General features: G+C 42.8%; 1 protein-coding gene across 6 annotated transcripts in view; it reads right to left on the bottom strand.

Annotated features, from left to right (window-relative positions):
- The window catches only part of COMMD10 (COMM domain containing 10), a 175,300-nt gene that overhangs the window by 133,329 nt on the left and 20,159 nt on the right, over nucleotides 1-21,812 (bottom strand). For 5 of the 6 annotated variants that reach the window (XR_013961113.1, XR_013961114.1, XM_080678526.1 and 2 more), the window contains exon 5: nucleotides 10,915-11,025. Coding sequence is in view for 4 of the 6 variants with exons in the window: in XM_080678526.1 (XP_080534652.1) it covers nucleotides 10,915-11,025 (111 nt within the window). In the remaining 2 variants the exon portion in view is untranslated. Of the gene's footprint in view, nucleotides 1-1,945; nucleotides 4,194-10,914; nucleotides 11,026-21,812 lie in introns of those variants that run through there. The other variant, XM_080678528.1, reaches the window with a different exon arrangement.

The following is a 21,812-nucleotide window of genomic DNA, read 5'->3' on the forward strand; positions in this document are numbered from 1 at the left end:
TGAAATAGACCAAAAAAGAAAAAAAACAAACAAACCAAAAAGCAAGCAAACGAAGCACCCCAGAAAACTCCTTTTGAGATATCTGTGAAACAGGAAAATAATCTTACTTTGCTAAATGCAATACACAAACACTAAGACAATTAACTGAAAACAACTAGAATATATATCAAATACTGTAGGAAAAATTACAATCACCCAGTTTCCATGATAAAATTAGTAGCAAAACAGGAAAGCCTTGAGACAGAAATGTTCTAAGAGAAAGGAGAGCAGTACAAAAATGTTATCAAATGTGATAGCAATTAAAGTTTCACTGCAGGCTGCACTTTTCATGTGTATGTTGGAAGTGAATGAGAAGAAAGAGGTTCTTAGAAATCACACTCTTCAGTGAATTACAGTAAGTTTTCAGTTCAGCAGCTCAAAAATAAATATCATCAAAATATTCTCTCAAATTTACATTGACTACAATCATCTCAAAATAATTTTAGTATATGTATATTTTCAAGATACCTACCCTATAAAATATACCTTTAAAATAATTTTACCTACTCCTTCCTGTTTTAAATAAATGCCAATTTCATAAGTATAACAACTTTGTACTTCATGGTACTTTGCATCATAAATTAACCAGGATTAACTTTTAATGTTCCTCTTAATAATAGCTTCCCTTCCTTTAACAACGTTGGTTTTTAAAACATCATCCATGCTCATATTCCTTTTACCTAATATTCCAACTTGTCAAGAATTCCGGCATTCTCATTTCAGAAAAGAACAAGTGTTTAGGGAAAAAGTAGTGTGTGGTCCTTAATAACAGGAGTTACATAACAATTAACATCCAGTTACCAGATATAAGAGTACAAAGACTAGAACTCTAGAACATAAAAACGGAGAATGTAAACAAACAAATAACAACAAAAAGTAAAAATTCCAGGCAGGTTTCACTAAGGAGAACAGAAGTGTAGACGTTAACTGTTCTTTATGACAAAGCACACCACTTCACTTGGAGATGGCATGTTTCTGTCCAGGTTTATAGTGGTTGTGCACTCCCTCACATGTATATCGTTTAGCAGATGTGAGAAACAGGGACTAATTCCACACAATGCTATAAGGAACACAGGCAATACAGAGAAAGAGGCTTACTTAAATCTACTCACAGAATGAAAATAACCTTTACATTTTGTGCTGCTCTTTTCCCCTGAGTGTCCATTTATTAATGAAAATGCTTCTTCAATGGTAAGATATGTACACATATAATACCTTAATAAAAACATTAAAAAAAAGCTTCTTTTTCTCTGCAAGTTATGAGTCCATTCAAAATTTTAGAAAAGCAACACAAATTACAAAGCCTCTGTATTCAAACCTATATTGCAAATGAGTTAGATCTCACATCTGTATAGACTTCCTGAATAATATGAATTAAAAACATGACTCTTTGACTAGAAGCATTACTCGTTTATTCCTACTGCCTAAAAATATAACAAAGACATAGAGATATTTTGAAGACATCAAAAGTTGCTGGGAGTACTTAAGCATCCCAAAGTCAAGCATTGCCAAAGTCATGATGCTTAAAGCATACAATATATGGTCCAACAGTATCCTTCTAACCTAGAAATTGCATTTAGCTACCTACACATGGTAGTCAAGAGAAATACAATAGTGAAGGTATATAGCTACTCAGAGAATGAATGCATGTATGTACATATGTGTGTGTTTTCACTCATGAAATAGTTCCACTCTACACCAGTGAGTTTCAGATTATCATCCTAAACCTAAAGGAATGCCTTCCCTAGTGTATGAGAGAGAGATAAAAAAGACTTCCCACTTGTCCTTTGCCTCAATTCCCAGTAAGAATAAATATAAAAAATATGATTAAGTAGTTAAAAAAAAAGGAAGAATGCAAAAAAGGGGGGAAAAGACAAAAGGTTAATTTAATCAGAAATGACAGCTTTGGTTTAAAACAGAAATTTTTATTTATTTATTAGTCCAATAAAGTTTTATTGATGATGATGATGGAGATGGCAGTAGCCAGAATTTATTGAGCATTTACCATAAAAACTCAGTAAAACAGGTAATATTATGCTCATTTACAGATGAAGAAACAGACACTCATAAAGATTAAATAACTTGCCGAAGGTTACACTGCTACTACATTGCAGGATACCAATCAGTTTGACTCTTAACCACTAAGTTTATATTATTTTACAATGAAAATGTGTGAAATGAAATGATACTTTTGAAACACTGCAATATACTGTATATCCCAAATCAATTTTTGAGATCCAAGATGGTGGCAGATTAAGTGGACGTTACACTCACATCCTCCCAGGACCAAACTGGAATGACAACAAAATATTAAAAAATCAAGCTGAATAACCCCCTGAAGACCAGCTGAACAGAAGTCTTATAATCAGGGATTTACAGAAGAAGCCACATCAAGATTGATAGGAAGGTCAGACACAAGAAAAAGGGATGGCACTGCTCCCACGGGCAGCAGCTGAGATTCCGATGTTCCTCTTGAGAAGTGCAGGGTCTCAACCCCAGGCCTGGCTCCCAGCCCAGAGTGCCAGAGCCAGGAAGAGGTGCCCACTTAACATCTGGCTGTGAAAATCAGCAGGGATTCTGTCTGTCAGAGACAGGAGTCTGCCAGAGACACAGGCACTATCCTAAAGCAGCGGTCGCCAACCAGTGGTCGTGGACCACTGGTGGTCCATGAGGTCCGAAAGGTTGGCGACAGCTGTCCTAAAGAACCAAAGCACAAAATCTCATCTCATTTGCAGTGACTCATCCAGCGGAGGAAGGGCAGAGCCAACTGGAGTCTCATGAGGAGAAGACTGGGGGTTGTGGCTCTGGGGAGAGAGCTGAGGAAACAGCCACCAACACCCCTGTGCTAAATCACTCTCAAGCACTGCATACGCCATCTATCTTGGGTGGAGCACGCCCCTCCATACAGCATCAGCCTAGGGAAATGCAATAGCCACACCCTTTGGACTCCCTGTCACCCTACCCTGTGGAGCTTGTACCCTGCTGAGGAGTCAATGTAGAGGTCTGAGAGAGTCTGGGGGTGTCAATGACTGAGTGGTATGGCTTTGGGGTTGAAGCCATTCCCCCCACTTTCTCATGAACCTGACTGGCCCCTCTTCTTCAAGAAATTCTCAAGTCCCATCCTCTGGGCTCCAGGTGGCTCCACCCTCTTGATTCCTGGTGGCACCACCATGTTAGGTCTGGGCAGAATCTAGGAAAGACTGAGTGGTATGGGTCTGGGATGGGGGCCACTCCTGCCATCTTTCCCAAGGCTGACTGGCACTTCTCCTTCACAGAAGATCCACTAGCCCACCCTCCAAATTTCCAGAAGTCTCACCGTATTGAGCTCAAGCTCCTAGCAGAATCTTGGACAGAATGAGTTGTATGGCTCTAGAATGGGGGCTATTTTCCCCTCACATACCCAATAATTGCAGAGCCCTCCATTCACACAGCCAAATCTTGGTCTATTTGAGCCTAAACTCTGGTGGTCTGACCCTGATAACTACCTAAGACCCTGCCCCATCACAAGAGTCTGTGAGCATCTGGCAGGTAGCAGCTAGACTTAGTATACCCTGGGACAAATGCTGATTGGCCTCAGACCCGGCAATGGCACTGAGTTTGAACCGGTATCACTCCCCACTACGTGGTAACTCACTGAGAACATACCTCATGTAATCTGAGTACTGCCTGAGGCTCTTTCAGTGACTAAGTCTATGAGGCAGCCGGCAGGCTGAGTCAGGTGGAGGCAGATCTCGGGGTGCATTGGGATTTTTGCTGACCTGATCTAGAGCCTGGTGCTGGTAAAAAACTGGCCTCAGTGCACAGTTTTGTCCTTCCCATACACATCCAGGCCCAGCAGAGGCAGCCACAAACTGTGGATTGCTTTGTCGCTCCAAACAGGTTGCCCAGGGTCAGTCATAGGCAGCATCAAACATTAGACTGCACCTGAGTCCCTCCAAAGATGCTCCAGAACAAACAGACCAAGTGGGCAGCTTCAGATAACATCAGAACAGGATCCAATTAGCTTCACAAGTGGCATATCCAAAGGGAGAACTCGGCATATCCAAAGGGAGACCTTCTGTGGCAAATTAAGCTTCATGTGGTCAGCACCTGCACAGCAGCCTGTACTCTGTGATAGGGGTCAATCCTCAAGTCAGCCAGCCTGAGGGTCAATCCTAGACACAAATGGGCCAACAGAAATCAAGATTCAAGTACAAAAGGCAGGATCATGTAAACCACACAAGGGACATTCCTAAAGCACTCAGATCAGGTAATCAGGAGACTGCGCTACTGGACCCCACAGGACACCTACTATATAAGGACATCCTACCAAGACTAGGAGTCATAACAGATCTACCTAGTCATAGAAACAAACACAGAAAGGCAGGCAAAATAGAGAGACAAAGAAATAGACTCCAAATTAAAGAACAGGATAAATCTCCAGAAAAAGAGCTAAATGAAATGGAGGCAAGCAATTTATCAGATACTAGTCACCCAGTGCACAAAATTCATGCACATTAAAAGGAAATTAATTAGAGGAAATACTTTAATATTGCTATTTGCCCTTTATAATAGAAGTGTCAGAGATGAAAGAAAACTAGTAAAATGTATATGAAAATCTTCCTCCTGTCAAGAGTCTGGGGCACACTGCGGGACCCAGAGTCAAGTCCCCACCCACCTGTGTGCACCTCGAAATAACGCGAGACTCAGACCCGGCCGGCTCCACCCGCATTGGGTGAGATCCAGACCTGGCCAGCCCCACAACCATCAAGCCCCACCAGGCAGGGGGCACAGCCTCAGGTCCCCTGGCCTGGAGCTGGGCAGGGGGCAGAGCCTCAGGTCCCCCTCTTTGGTGCTTGGAAAGGGGTCGCAGCCTCAGGTCCCCCAACAAGCCCCGCAGGGTGGGGGGGTACAGCCTCAGGTCCCCTGGAACATGCTGGGTGGGAGGCGCAGCCTCAGGTCCCCCAGCGCCGAGCCGGGGGGCGCAGCCTCAGGACGCACATTGAGGTCCCTTGTCAAGCCCTGCCAGGTGGGGGACATGGCCTGAGGTCCCCCGGCCGAGCGCCAGGGCTGGGGGCGCAGCCTCAGGTCCCCTGGCCCAAGGCGAAGGGCGTGGCCTGAGGTCCCCCATCAAGCCCCACTGGACAGGGTGCGCGGCCGGAGATCCCCCGTCAGGCCCCAGCGGGAGGGGGGTGCGGCCTCAGGTCCCCACGCCCAGTGCCATGGGGCATGGCCTCCGGTCCCCAGTGAAGCTCCACTGGGCAGGGGGCGCAGCCTCAGGTCCCCCACCCCGGCCCAGTGCCACGTGGCCTCAGGTCCCTGCTGATCACTCGTTACGGGAACCCTGCCTCCGCTGTGGGCGCAGCCATCTTGTGTTATGGGAACCCCACCTCTGCTGTGGGTGCAGCCATCTTGTGATGGCATGAGGGTTAATTTGCATATCACCTCTTTATTATGTAGGACTAGAGGCCTGGTGCACAGTGGAGTCCCTCACACCGGTGCACGATCGGGGCCAGGGAGGTACCACGGGAGGGCTCCAGAGCGTGTCTGGCCCATCTCGCCCAGTCCTGATAGGCCGGACCCCAGCAGCAAGCTAACCTATCAGTCGGAGCATCTGCCCCCTGGTGGTCAGTGCACATCATAGCGACTGGTCAAATGGTCGGACACTTAGCATATTAGGCTTTTATTATCTATATTAGAGGCCCAGTGCACGAATTCATGCACAGGTGGGGTACCTTGGTCTGGCCGGCGATCGGGGCCAATCACGGCCATCATGCCCAGTCCCAATTGGGGACAGTGGGGGCTGGCCGGCTGGAGAGGGACCGCAGGAAGGCTCCAGGGCGTGTCCAGCCCATCTCGCCCAGTCCCCATTGGCTGGACCCCAGCTGCAAGCTAAACTTCCAGTCAGAACATATGCCCCCCTGGTGGTCAGTGTGCATCATAGAGACTGGTCAAGCCAGACACTTAGCAAATTAGGCTTTTATATATGTAGATATATAAATGACAAAACAACCAGTTGACCGATCACCATGATGCACACTGACCACCGGGAGCAGATGCTCAATGCAGGAGCTGCCCCCTGGTGGTCAGTGTGCTCCCACAGCAGGAGTGCCGCTCAGCTAACCAACAGTCGCTAGACGCAGGGCTCATGGCTAGCAAACGCTGTTGCAGCAACACAAGCCTCTCCCAATAAGGACAGACTATGTGTGAACCTGCAGCAGGCGCAGCGGGGCCAGGATGAGCGGGAGCGGCAGGCGGCGTAGGACTGCCAGTTTCAGCCCAATCACCACAGGCCACGCCGAGGGACCCCACCAGTGCACAAATCTGTGCACCAGGCCTCTAGTATAGGATAAAGTTCAAAGTAATGGTTATAATGATACTTAACATCATGGAGAAGGACAAAGAAACCATGAAAAACTTGTAACACTAATTCAAAAGAATTTATGCATCCCTATGTTCATTGCAGTGTTATTTACAACAGCCAATATTTGGAAGTAGCCCAAGTATCCATCAATGGATGAGTGGATGAAAAAGCAGTGGTACGTTTACACAATGAAATACTACTCAGTCAAAAAAAAAGAAGGAGGGAGAAACCAAGATGGCGGCATAGGTTAGCACCTAAACTGCTGCCTCGCACAACAATTTCAAAACTACAACTAAAAGACAGAACGGACATCATCCAGAAGGACAGGAAGGCTGGCTGAGTGGAAATTCTACAACTAGAAGGAAAGAGGAAAACTTCACGGAGAATCAGAGGAGTGGCAAAGGGCTGAAGTACGGAGACACGCGCGCAGAGAGGAAGGGCGGCTGAGTGCCTGGCTGACTTTCTCTGGCGGGAGGGGGAAGGAAGCCCCCGACTGCACTGAACCCCACTTCCAGGCGAAACTCCGTGGACCCAGGATCATACAGGGGGAGTCTGGACTGTCAGGTAGAGAGAAAGGCACACGGAGACTCGGAGACTTGGGGGAGCCGCAGCGGGCAGGGGTCTGGAGGGGCGCGCGCACGAGTGCTCGCTGAGAAGACTGAATGCGGAGGTTGCCGCAGGCTTTCCCTAGCAGAAGGGAGTCGGAAGCTCCTGACTGCACTGAACCCGTTCCGACTGCACTGAACCGGGCGAGCCCCTGGGGACCACGCTCTTATGGGGGGAATCTGGACTGTCAGGCGGAACTCAGGGGAGCCGCAGAAGGCAGAGGTCTGGAGGCGTGCACGCAAGGACAGGGCTCACAGGAAGCCAAGGCTGTCTGCTCAGCCCTGAGACTCCGCCCCATCCAAGCTGAGCACAGAGGCTTTTGCAATTTTGCAAGTCTGATCCTATAAGGCTGTCTCCAGCACCGAACTTCTCCCAGCGTAGACACAGCTGATCCTCACAGCCAACTGGCCTGGAGGTCAATTCCTCCCAGTGATGCCAGCAACAATCAAGACTTAACTACAACAAGGCTGTACACACAGTCCACAAAGGGGTTCACCAAGAGTGTCCACCTCAGGTTAACTGGGGAGTCCGACATAGTGGGCCGTATAGGAAACCCAGCACACAAAGCTACCCTACCAACTCAGGGAAGCACCGAAAATGTGGAGACAAAGAAACAGGTCACAAACGAAAGAAATGAAGAAAAACAAATGACTGAATATAGAATTCAAAACCACGGTTATAAGGCTTTTCAAGAATAACCTAGAAAAGGCCGATAAATTTAGTGAGACTCTCGAAGATATGAAAAAGGACCAACTAGAAATTAAACATACACTGACTGAAATAAAAAATATTATACAGAGACCCAACAGCAGAGACTAGAGCAGCTGTGGGCAAACTACGGCCCGCGGGCCGGATGCGGCCCGTTCGGCTGTTCTATCCGGCCCGCGGAGCCGTAAGAGCGGAGGGTTCTCTTGCTCTCCCCTCCGCTCCTTTACTTTGAATTTATATTAGTTCACACAAACACTCCATCCATGCTTTTGTTCCGGCCCTCCAGTCCAGTTTAAGAACCCATTGTGGCCCTCGAGTCAAAAAGTTTGCCCACCCCTGGACTAGAGGAACGCAAGGATCAAGTCAAAGATTTGAAATACAAAGAAGCAAAAAACACTCAACCAGAAAAGCAAAAAGCAAAATGAATCCAAAAAGTTGAAGATAGTGTAAGAAGCCTCTGGGACAACTTCAAGCGTAACAACATCAGAATTATGGGGGTGCCAGAAGAAGAGAGAGAGCAAGATATTGAAAACCTATTTGAAGAAATAATGACTAAAAACTTCCCCCACCTAGTGAAAGACATAGACTTACAAGTCCAGGAAGTACAGAGAACCCCAAACAAAAGGAATCCAAAGAGGACCACACCAAGACACATCATAATTAAAATGCCAAGAGCAAAAGACAAAGAGAGAATATTAAAAGTAGCAAGAGAAAAACAGTTACCTACAAGGAGCACCCATACGATTGTCAGCTGATTTCTCAACAGAAACTATGCAGGCCAGACGGGAGTGGCAAGAAATATTCAAAGTGATGAACAGCAAGAACCTACAACCAAAATTACTCTACCCAGCAAAGTTATCATTCAGAATTGAAGGGCAGACAAAGAGCTTCACAGATAAGAAAAAGCTAAAGGAGTTCATCACCACCAAACCAGTATTATATGAAATGCTGAAAGGTATTCTTTAAGAAGAGGAAGGAGAAAAAAGTAAAGATAAAAATTATGAACAACAAATACATATCTATCAACAAGTGAACCTAAAAATCAAGTGAATTAAAAACCTGAGGAACAGAATAATGTGGTGAATATAATAGAATCAGGGGCATAGAAAGGGAGTGGACTAATAATTCTCAGGGGGAAAGGGGTATGGAGGGGTGCAGGAAGAGACTGGACAAAAATCGCACACCTATAGATGAGGACAGTAGCGGGGAGGTAAGGGCAGAGGGTGGGGTGGGAACCGGGTGGAGGGGAGCTATGGGAGGAAAAAGGAGAAACAATAGTAATAATGTGAACAATAAAGATTTATTAAATTTAAAAAAAAAAGAAGGAAATCTTACCCTTTGCAGCAGCATTGATGGACCTGGAGAGCATTATGCTAAGTGAAGTAAGCCAGTCAGAGAAAGACAAGTACCATGATTTCACTCATATGTGGAATCTAACAAAATAAATGATGAACGGATTGGATCCAGAGATTCGGAGCAGGAAACAGAGTGCAGAATCTCAGAGGGAAGGCTGCAGAGGGTGGGTAGGTGGGAGGTAATCAACCAAAAACTTTGTATGCATATATGCATAACCCATGAACACAGACAATAGGGTGCTAAAGACCTGGGTGGGGAGGGAAGGCTAGGGGCGGGCTGTAGGAGGTCAATGGAGGGAAAATGCAGACATATGTAATGCTTTCAACAATAAAGAATAATTTAAAAAACTAAAATAAAGAAACAAACAAAATAGAAACAGACTCACATACCGAAAACAGATTGTCAGCTGCCAGAGGGGAGAGGGGATTGAGTGGGTTGGGGTGAAAAAAAGTTTGAAATATTAAAACCAAAACAAAACCTCATAGACACAGACAACAGAATGGTGATTACCAGAGGAAAGGGGGGCAGAGGTGGAGGGAGATAGAACAAGGATAAAGGAGAGACAAATGGTGAAGGAAAGCAACTTGACTTGGGGTGGTGAACACACGATACAATATACAGATGATACAGATGCTGTATTATAGAACTGTACACCTGAAAGCTATACTGTATAATTTTATTAACCAATATCACCCCAATAAATCCAATAAAAATTTTTTTAAAAGACCCAATTCAATCTTGTTAATCCTTGTTTAATTTTAATTGAATTGTGTTTAAATTTTCAACCCAGAGAACAAAGACCATGCTAACGAAAGAAGTACAAGACCTAGTAAAATTTTGTAGACATGTAACCTGGGCGAGGCACTGGACCCAGTCCTTAAGGAAGACAGAAATGTGTATGACATGATAAATAATGGAAGTGCTAACAAATAAGTCATAATATTCCCATCCTTCAATATCCTTCAAATGTTCTAAATAATAACGTTTCTTCCATTATTCTCTGATCACATGCAGCGATATTAATCTCTCCTTCCTCAGTTCTTTCTACCTCATTCTCACCTCTATTTTATGTCTTAAAATAAGACAACATCTCATTTGTTTGGGGGTGGGGAGGAAGGTCACTCCCCCTTTCCTATTTTAAAAAGATAATTATAATTTAAAAATATAAAAACAGTTCTCATTGTATCTGAAATATGCATTTCTCTCTATGCTATAGTAAGAAAAACTATTCCATAAAACTCTTTAACCTTTGAAAACACACAGAAGTTTTCTGAAACGAATACTAAAGAAATCACCATGCAGTACAAAACTAATCCAAAATTCTATTTTGCAAGAGTTGAAATCTAAACATATGCACACACCTACTACAAAAACAAAAACACAACGCAGATCATCTTCATATTCCAGTATTGGCTGAACAACAACAATATTCCCTCTACCATATGTATTCAGCCTAAACCACAAAACACCAGGAATATCCACAAATACCCAAGATGTTAAAATTATAATTTTATATGGCTACTACAAATACATATCTCTCAACAAGTGAACCTAAAAATCAAGTGAATGATTTTTACTACCAATATTTTTCCACTGCAGAATTTAAAAGAAGACATTAAGAAATGTTCTTGCAAGAAAGGCACCTTACAAGATAAGCTATTTCTTCAAATAAATAACAAAGTGGTATGTGTAAATATGACATCAAAACCTGTCACAAATAAGGATCAGTCGATTTGTTAAACCTTGTTTAATTTTAATTGAATTGTGTTTAAATTTTCAACCCAGAGAACAAAAACCGTGCTAAAGTACAAGACTTAGTTTTAAAAAAAAATACATCATCTCAGTGTGCTACCATTTCTTACCTTTGAATCTTCATTGCTCACTCCTAGCTGTAATACAGCTTGAGGAGATTTTAGTTTTGCTTGAGCAGAGTGAGCCATCTGAAGGTTAAGCTGCCATCCAACCGTCTCTAGCTATAAAAGAGAAGTGCAGATTAGAATCAGATGATACAGAAGGAAGAAAACACACAACTTTAAGCAAATCTCCACTTAGCAGGAATGAATATAGATAGCCTGGACTTCATGGAAAGTCAGCTCCACAGCTCCTTTAACCTGCATACTCGGCAAATTCTTCCTTCAGGCTCATTATATTGGCCTCATGCCATGCCTGTCAAATTCAACAGTAAAACTGGTCTTTAAATACAATCTGTTCTAAAAATAAAAATTCCAAGATTAAGCAACAAAGCACACTAAGAGAGTCAATGGTTTTTAAATAGTACATTACTATTTTAAAATAGTATATTTCAAAGCCAATGATTTTTAAGTAGTTATGAATCTTAACTAGTAAATAGTATATATTGGTCATAATCACTTCAATGACCTTCCTTTATCTTTCGAAACTCCTTGTATTAGGTAGAACACAAGGAAGAGGTTTTTTTCTTAATTTAGAGGGAAATTGAAGTACCCAGATGGTAAGAAGTTCACACATTAGACACAGTTAGTGAGACTGGAATAGAGCCAAGTAAAGAATTGCTATCTACTAGTGAGCAGGTGCTTCCCAATAGACTATCATGCTTTCTAAAGTACTCTAACTTACTATGGTTCCCAGTTATGACACAAACTAATTAGAATATTTCCTTTGAATTTATTAATTAGCATAACAGCAAAAGTTAATCAAGTAAGGCAAACATAGTAAAGACAGGTTAAAGCAGCATAAATGTGGCTTTATTGAACTTGATAGATTATTGGTTTCTCCAACCTCAGAACTATGAGTATAAAATTTTAGATTTAATTTCCAGTAAAGCTCAAGTATCATTATTTAGGGAAGTATTATGAAATGCAATTGTCACATGCCTCTGACAACCTGACTCCAATTTAGTCAACTACCTTAGCTGCATTGGTAAGAATGGCAGCCTCAGAAGAATTTTTACTTAACCAGAATACTAATTTCTAACTTGAAAGCCTGTTCAACAGTTAGAATCACAGCAGTGACTCAAAGCCAAATTGGAAAGAGAGCAATGGAAGTATTATCTATTCGAGAGAGGATGTGATGTGAAAATAAAGATACAGTTCTGTTCTCTCTGGCACTGAACCTTTTAGAAGTTATGGGGAAGATGTTGCAGAAACATAATCCATAATACCACAAGTAAAATATCAATTTAATAGTGCATGTTAAGTAAGGATCCTTAATGCATTGAACTTTAACACTGATTACCATAAGTCTCTAATACCAGCCCACCACTGTTTTCAATAGTTACATACAACAGAGCCTACAATAAAACAGGGGGGGAAACAAGACATAACCACTCTCATATATACAGTACAAGTATATATACGTGTCATCTTCTAGGAATTCATATGAACCTATAAGACACTGCTTTGATCTAATTTAACTGATTTTATCCCTGTCTTGTAAGCACTTAAGATAAATGATGAAGATAAATATTGCATTAAATGAACAGCATACCCCAATGTGGTCAGATTTTGCATAAATTAATATGTGCTTAGTCACTGCATAGAGGTATATGGGGGAATTAAAAGAACTTAAAGCTTACGCTTTGGTTCATGCTTAAGCTGCACTCACGAGCTACCTAACCCTGGTTAAATCACAATCTTCTAAACTCTCAATTTACTCATATGAAATAGAAATAAATCTACCTGAACTATCTACTTTTCTAAGTTATTGGTAATATCAAATAAAAAATTAAATTCCCATATTCAAAGTGTTTTGGAAATTACAAAGCATTGTAAATGTAAGGCATTTTGATCACCTATTTTTTTTCTATAATAACTTTCAAATAGAGTAGGCACTTTATATATAAACTAAAGGCCCAGTGCACAAATTCATGCACAGGTGGGGTCCCTTGGCCTGGCCAGCAATGGGGGCCAATCGGGGCCATCTCACCCAGTCCGGGGGGAGGGACCACAGGAGGTTGGCCAGCCAGGGGGGAGGGACCACGGGAGGCTGTCTGGCTGGCCAGGGGGAGGGACTGCAGGAGGTTGGCCGGCCATGGAAGGTTGGCTGTGGAAGTGCACTGACCACCAGGGGGCAGCTCCTGCATTGAGCATCTGCTCCCTGGTGATCAGTGCACATCATAGCTACCAGCCAGTCGACCAGTCATTTGGCATATTAGGCTTTTATATATATGTAGATTGAACTGAATTGAAATGAATCAAAGAACACTCACAAGAAAAGGTAAATTTTTTTAAAGTCATGACTGAAAAGAGTTTTGTGGATTGGCTTTCTTTAATTCACATAGCCCTTCTACTGAGTTTTGTGATTTAAAAAATATTTGTCCCAAGATCACATGAAAGATTCATTTGAAAAGAAAAATAACACTGCCAAGCTCAAATGTAAGTAATGCATATATACAGACCCACACAAAAATTTATAGAAAATAACCAGTATTCAGAAACCTTAAATGAAGAAATATAGAAAGAATAACTAGAGTTATGAAAGAACACTTTACAGTTACACAGAACAGTAAGAGAAACAAAACAAACTCTTTTCAGTGAAAATAGGAGACAAAACCAATACTACTTGAGAGAGCTATTCTTATTATCACCATTTAACAGATTAATAATGTAAAATGTAAAAACTAAGTGAATTGGCCCAGCCAGTGTGGCTCAGTGCTGAGCGTCAACCTATAAACCAGGAGGTCATGATTTGATTCCCAATCAGGGCACATGCCAGGGTTGCAGGCTCAATCTCCAGTGTGGGGCATGCAGGAGGCAACTGATCAATGATTTTCTCTCATACTGATGTTTCTCTCTCTTTCTCTCCCTCTCCCTTCCTCTCTGAAATCAATAAAAATATATATTGTTTTTAAATTTCGTGAATTAGAGTAAAGAATACAGGGTATCCCCCAAAAAATGTATATACACTTTAAATAATTCTTAATTCCAATGGGTTAAATCTGAAAAGAAAGAAACATTGGAATTAATAACTATTCAAAGTGTGCCTACACATAAGAAAACATGCTCAAAGTCACTAATCATCCGAGAGATGCAAATCAAAACAACAATGAGATACCATCTCACACCTGTCAGAATGGCAATCATCAACAAATCAATGACAAGTGCTGGCGAGGATGTGGAGAAAAAGGAACCCTCGTGCACTGCTGGTGGGAATGAAGACTGGTGCAGCCACTGTGGAGAACAGTATGGAGTTTCCTCAAAAAACTACGTATGGAACTCCCATTTGACCCAGTGATCCCACTTCTAGGAATATATCCCAAGAAACTAGAAACACCAATTAGAAAGGATATATGCACCCGTGTTCATAGCAGCACAATTTACAATAGCTAAGATTTGGAAACAGCCTAAGTGCCCATCAGCAGATGGGTGGATTAAAAAACTGTGGTACATCTACACAATGGAATACTACGCTTCGGTAAAGGAGGAGTTCTTACCATTTGCAACAGCATGGATGGAACTGGAGAGCATTATACTAAGCGAAATAAGCCAGTCAGAGAAAGATAAGTATCACATCATCTCACTCATTTATGGAATATAATAAACAACAAAAACTGATAAACAAAAACAGATCCAGAGACAGAGAAACATCGATCAGACCATCAAACCTCAGAGGGAAGGTAGGGGAGGGTGGGGGTAAGAGGGAGAGATCAACCAAAGGACTTGTATGCATGCATATAAGCCTAACCAATGGACATAGACAACAGGGGGCGAGGGCATGAGTGGGGGAGATGGGGGGGAACATTAATGGGGGAATAAGGACACATATGTAACACCTTAATCAATAAAGAAATTTTTTAAAAAAATGAAAACAAGACAACATAATATCAGGTATCAACTAAGAAGTAAATAGAAACATTTCATATCATTGTTACTCAGGAAAACTAATCAAATAAAATCCTATAGCTACCAAAAAAAAAAAAAAAGTGTGCCTACATATTTTGGGGACACTCTATATATATGGAAGTTCCTTATATTATTATTGCAACTTTTCTCTAATTTTGAAATTATATCAAAATCAAAAAAGTTATAAGAAACTGATCCAAGTAAGGATCAGCAAAGGATATCAAATCTAAGTGGTGAAAGTTTGATGTGGAATGCAGAGTCACAAGGTATCTACCCACAATGGTTTTTTAGTTACAAAAGAAAAAGTAATGATGCAATGGGGAAAACAAACAGCATCTTCACCAAGAGATCAAAATTAAGATCACCAAAAAGTGGCAAATGAGTTCTGTCACAATGCAAAATTTAGAGGTTGTGGAAACAAGGAGAAAGTAGCAAATGTGACTAAAAGCAGCAGCCAGAAAGGAGAAAAACCATAAGAGTATGGACCTAACTTTTTTAGATGCTGGGGACATCAAAATCAATAAACTTACCATCTCTGACCCAAAAGCTCCAAGTCTAGTAATGAAGACAAAACATGTATAAAACAATTGTGATATATCAAAAAATGAGGAGACATATACCATGTTCATGAATTTAAAGTTTCAGTATTGTTAAGATGTCAATTCTTTCAAAAGTGATTTACAGATTTAAGGCAATCCAATTAAATTCCCAGCAGGCACTTTTTATAGAAACTGACAAGCTGGTTCTAAAATTTAAATGGAAATGCAAATGACCTAGAAAAGCCAAAGCAATTTTTTTTTTTAAGTTGGAGAAGCTACACTACCTAACTCTAAAATTTATTATAAAGCTACAGCAATAAAGACAATGTGGCACTGGCAACAGGATAGACATTTATACCCATCAATTGACTCCTTGTGAAGATGCCAAGGAAAATGATGATGGAGCTAGCTACTAGATGCTTACATGGAAACAAAATGAACAGCAACCCTACCTAACACCAAACACAAAAATGAACTCAAAATGAACATAGACTAAATGTAAGTACTAAAATCTTCAAACTTCTAGCAGAAAACACAAAAGACAATCTTTGTGATCTTGAGATAGGTATTAGCTAGAATATTAAAATCATAAACCATAAAAAATGTATAAATTGGACTTCATCAAAATTAAAAATTCTGTTCTTCAAAAGTCACCACTAAAAAAAAGGAAAGGTAAGCCACTGACTGATAAAATATTCACAATACATATACCTGACAAAGAACTTATATCGAAGCTATATAAAGAGTGCTTACAACCAATAAGAAGACAAAGAAATATACACAAAAAATGGGCAAGTATTTGAACAGATAACTGACAAATATACAAATGGCCAATAAACACACAAAAAATGATGTTCAACATTTTTATGTTCAATATCCTCACACACATTAAAATGCTAAAATTTAAAAGAATGGCAATACCAAGTGCTGGCTAGGATGTAAAAAAATTGCTGATTAGAATGTAAAATACTATAAACTGTCTGGCAGTTTCTTATAAAACACCGACCCTACAATACTGTCAACCCACGCCTAAGTATTACCCAAGAGAAATTAAAACATACATCTATACAAAGCTGTGTACATGAATGTTAACAGGTTTATTAAAAATAGCCCCTAAATGGAAATAGCCCAAATACCCATCAATGTGAATGGATAAACAAATTGTGGTATATCCTTATGATAAAACTAGTAGCCCTGCACACGAATCCGTGCGCGAGTAGTTTGCTGCCACTTGCCTCAGCTGGCTACCCACCCAGTACCGCTGGTAGCTCTCCGCTGCCCCACCCTCCTGGCCCTCCTGTAGCTCTCCTCCTGCTGGCCTGCCCTTCTGTAGCTCTCCCCACTGCTAGCTCACTGCCCCACCCTCCTGTAGCTCTCCACCACTTGTAGATTGGTCGTGACATTACAGCATAACGGATAATTAGCATATTCCTCTCTTATTATATAGGATACTACCCTACAATAAAAAAAAGCAAACTTTAGAAGAAAGACCAAGATGGTGGCATAGGTAAACACCTGAAATTGCTGTCTCGCACAACAATTTCAAAATTACAACTAAAAGACAAAACGGACATCATCCAGAACCACAGGAAGGCTGGCTGATTGGAAATTCTACAACTAGAAGGAAAGAGAAAAGCACACTGAGACTCAGAGGAGCTGCGGAAGTTAAGTGCAGAGGTACGAAGATGCGCGGAAAGGGCTGGCAACTAAGTGCACTGTTGTCTTTTTCAATCGGGAGGGAGACACAAGCTCCCAACTGCTCTGAACTCCAGTTCCGGGCAACACTCTGGGGAATCCACATTCACACGGGGAGAGACTGGACTGTTTAGCTTCGGGTAGAACTCGAAAGTGGCTTTCCTTTAGAGGTGCTTGCAGCGATTACCGCAGGACACTGAGATCTGGGGGCCTCTTAGGGCAGGGCTAAGGATCAGCCATAGCTGTTTGCTCTGCCCTGTTGATCCCGAGACCCCGCCCCACCCAAGCTGTGCACAGAGGCTTTTGCATATGAATGGCCTGGCCCTTTGCAATCTAAAATTACCTAACAAACGGCAGCTGGGTCAGAGAGCCCCAGAACTTCCAAAAGAAGGCCCAAGGCCCCACAGCAGCTTGCATTGCTTCACAGCTGGGCCTCATCTGGGCACCTCCAAACCCCAAACAAAGAAGAGGAATCTGCAGATCTCTCCATAACTCCTGCTGGGTGGCCTCAGGCAGAGGATAAATTTGCAGCTCCTTTGAGATCCAAGAGCCAGTGTACCCAGTGGTCAGAGTGGGACCATCCAGATTACAACTCCTCAGATCCATAAGGGACACACTCAAGGGGCAGACTCAGTGAGCACCAAAGCCCCACTGAAGCAAGTCTTGCCCCATAAGGGTGTCTCCAGCACAGAAGTTCTCCCAGCGTAGACACAGCTGATCCTCACAGCCAATTGGCCTGGAGGTCAATTCCTCCCAGTGATTCCAACAACAATCAAGGCTTAACTACAACAAGACTGTGCACACAGCCCACAAAGGGGTGCACCAAGAGTGTCCACCACTGGGCCCTATAGGACACCTAGCACACAAAGCCACGCTATCAACACAGGGAAGCAGCCAAAATGCAGAGACAAAGAAACAGATCACAAATGACAGAAATGGAGGAAAACAAACGAATGGATATAGAGTTCAAAACCACGGTTATAAGGTTTTTCAAGAATCTTCTAGAAACCGCCAATAAATTTAGTGAGACCCTCGAAGATATGAAAAAGGACCAAGTAGAAATTAAGCATACACTGACTGAAATAAAGAATAATATACAGAGATCTAACAGCAGACTAGAGGATCGCAAGAATCAAGTCAAAGAGTTGAAATACAAAGAAGCAAAAAACACCCAACTGGAAAAGCAAAAAGACAAAAGAATCCAAAAAGTTGAAGATAGTGTAAGGAGCCCCTGGGACAACTTCAAGCGTACCAACATCAGAATTATGGGGGTGCCAGAAGAAGAGAGAGAGCAAGATACTGAAAACCTATTTGAAGAAATAATGACCAAAAACTTCCCCCACCTGGTGAAAGGAATAGACTTACAAGTCCAGGAAGTACAGAGAACCCCAAACAAAAGGAATCCAAAGAGGACCACACCAAGACACATCATAATTAAAATGCCAAGAGCAAAAGACAAAGAGAGAATATTAAAAGCATCAAGAGAAAAACAGTTAGTTACCTACAAGGGAGTACCCATACGACTGTCAGCTGATTTCTCAACAGAAACTATGCAGGCCAGACAGGAGTGGCAAGAAATATTCAAAGTGATGAATAGCAAGAACCTACAACCAAGATTACTCAACCCAGCAAAGTTATCATTCAGAATTGAAGGTCAGATAAAGAGCTTCACAGATAAGAAAAAGCTAAAGGAGTTCATCACCGCCAAACCAGTATTATATGAAATGCTGAAAGGTACTCTTTAAGAAGAGGAGGAAGAAGAAGAAGTTAAAGATAAAAATTATGAACAACAAATACATATCAATCAACAAGTGAATCTAAAAATCAAGTGAATAAAAAATCTGATGAACAGAATAAATTGGTGAATATAATAGAATCAGAGGCATAGAAAGGGAGTGGACTGACAATTCTCGGGGGGAAAAGGGTTTGGGGGGTGCGGGAAGAGACTGGACAAAAATCGTATACCTATGGATGAGGACAGTGGAGGTGGGGGTAAGGGCAGAGGGTGGGGTGGGAACCGGGTGGACGGGAGCTATGGGGGGAAAAAAGAGGAACAACTATAATAATCTGAACAATAAAGATTTATTTTCAAAAAAATGCAAACTTTAATATAAGCAACATGGATGAACCTCAAAATCATACTCAGTGGAATAAGCCAGACAGAAAAAGTACATTTGTATGATTCTATTGTTATAAAATCTTAGAAAATGCAATCTGTGACAGAAAGCAGATTCTGGGACCAGGTTTAGGGGATGAAGAGGCTGCCAAGGGGCATGAGGAAACTTTTGAGGGTGATGAAAATGCTCTGTATCTTGATCTCATGGGTATACAACTATCAAAATTCATCAAAGTGTACAATTTAAAAGGATACTGATTGGAATGTGAAAGTTATAATTTATTTTTTTTTAATATATTTTATTGATTTTTTACAGAGAGGAAGGGAGAGGGATAGAAAGTTAGAAACATCAATGAGAGAAACATCGATCAGCTGCCTCCTGCACACCCCCTACTGGGGACGTGCCCGCAACCAAGGTACATGCCCTTGACCGGAATCGAACCTGGGACCTTTCAGTCCGCAGGCTGACGCTCTATCCACTGAGCCAAACCGGTTTCGGCTAATTTATTAATATTATGTTTAAAAAGATACAATATACTAAAGGCTGTAATAGAAAAATGTATAGATACAATGGGAGAACATCTTTAGCTGGCTGCTACCAATCACCTTTGCCATCCTCCTCATTGGCAAGAACGGAAGGCAATGAATCTCCAAGGAACAAGCCACACTACTTGCATCCTAGAGAAACAATCCTCTATTGTGACATCTATCCTATCTAATAAAAGAGTAATATGCAAATTGACTGTCACTCCAACACACAAAATGGCTGCCCCCATGTGGTCAAAGATCCTGCCCCCATGTGGACACAAGATGGCCACCACAAGATGGTCAGCAGGGGAGGGGAGTTGGGAGGGACCAGACCTGCAAGGGAGGGCAGTTGGGGGCGATCAAGCCTGCAGGGGAGAGCAGTTAGGGGTGACCAGGCCAGCAGAGGAGGGAAGTTGGGGGCGACCGGGCCTGCAGGGAAGTACAGTTGCGGGGGACCCAGACCTGCAGGGGAGAGCAGTTGGGGAGGATCAGGCCTGCAGGAGAGGGAAGTTGGGGGCGACCAGGCCTGCAGGGGAGGTCAGTTAGGAGGGACCCAGGCTTGCAGGGGAGGGCAGTTAGGGGTGACCAGGCCTGCAGGGGAGGGCAGTTAGGGGTGACCAGGCTGGCAGAGGAGGGAAGTTGGGGGCAATCGGGCCTGCAGGGAAGGGCAGCTGGGGGGGATCCAGGCCTGCAGGGGAGAGCAGTTAGGGGCAATGAGGCTGGCAGGGGAGGGCAGTTAGGGGTGATTGGGTCAGCAGGGGAGGGTAGTTGGGGGGGGACCATGCCTGTAGGGGAGGGCAGTTGGGGGGACCAGGCTGGCAGGGGAGGGCAGTTAGGGGCAAATAGGCTGGCAGGAAAGCAGTTAGGCATCAATCAGGCTGGCATGGGAGTAGTTAGGGGGTGATCAGGCTGGCAGGCAGAAGCAGTTAGGGGCAATCAGGCAGGCAGGCAGGCGAGCAATTGGGAGCCAGCAGTCCTGGATTGTGAGAGCGATGTCCGGTAGGATCGGGCCTAAACGGGCAGTCAGACATCCCTTGAGGGGTCCCAGATTGTAGAGGGTGCAGGCTGGGCTGAGGGACACACACCCCCGTGCACGTATTTCGTGCACCAGGCCTCTAGTTAATATATAAAGACAATGTCAGGATCTCAGAAACGACCATTATGCAATATGGTATCCATATTATATAGATGTGAATGTTACCATATATCACATAGTTGCAAATAGATAAAACTTGTTTAGTCAATACTGGAATTATCTTGCACCCGGGTGACTGCCTACCTCCACAAAGCATACTGTACAAATCACACTGCATAAAGCTACCCATTAGGCAGTGTCTAGGGGACATCGAAATACGAAAGTAGCCCTAGCTGGTTTGGCTCAGTGGATAGAGCAACAGCCTGCAGACTGAAGGGTCCCCGGTTAGATTCCTGTCAAGGGCACATGCTTGGGTTGCAGGCTTTATCCCCAATAAGGGGGGGTGCAGGAGGCAGCCAATCAATGATTCTCTCTCATCAATTTTTGTTTCTATCTCTCCTTCTCCCTTCCTCTCTGAAATCAATAAAAATATTTTTTAACATATTTTATTGACTTTTTACAGAGAGGAAGGGAAAGGGATAGAGAATTAGAAACATCAATGAGAGAGAAACATCGATCAGCTGCTTCCTGCACACCCCCTACTGGGGATGTGCCCGCAACAAAGGTACATGCCCTTGACCAGAATCGAACCTGGGACTCTTTAGTCTACAGGCCGACGCTCTATCCACTGAGCCAAACCAGTTAGGGCAAAATATATATTTTTTAAAAATCCAAATGTAACTAAACCAATGTCTTTTTTTTTAATATATATTTTATTGATTTTTTACAGAGAGGAAGAGAGGAAGGGAGAGGGATAGAGAGTTAGAAACATCAATGAGAGAGAAACATCGATCAGCTGCCTCTTGCACGCCCCCTACTGGGGATGTGCCCGCAACCAAGGTACATGCCCTTGACCGGAATCGAACCTGGGACCCTTGAGTCCGCAGGCCGACGCTCTATCCACTGAGCCAAACCGGTTTTGGCCCAA

The sequence above is a fragment of the Plecotus auritus genome (genome assembly GCF_963455305.1).
Source record: "Plecotus auritus genome assembly, chromosome: 7".
NCBI lineage: Eukaryota > Metazoa > Chordata > Mammalia > Chiroptera > Vespertilionidae > Plecotus > Plecotus auritus.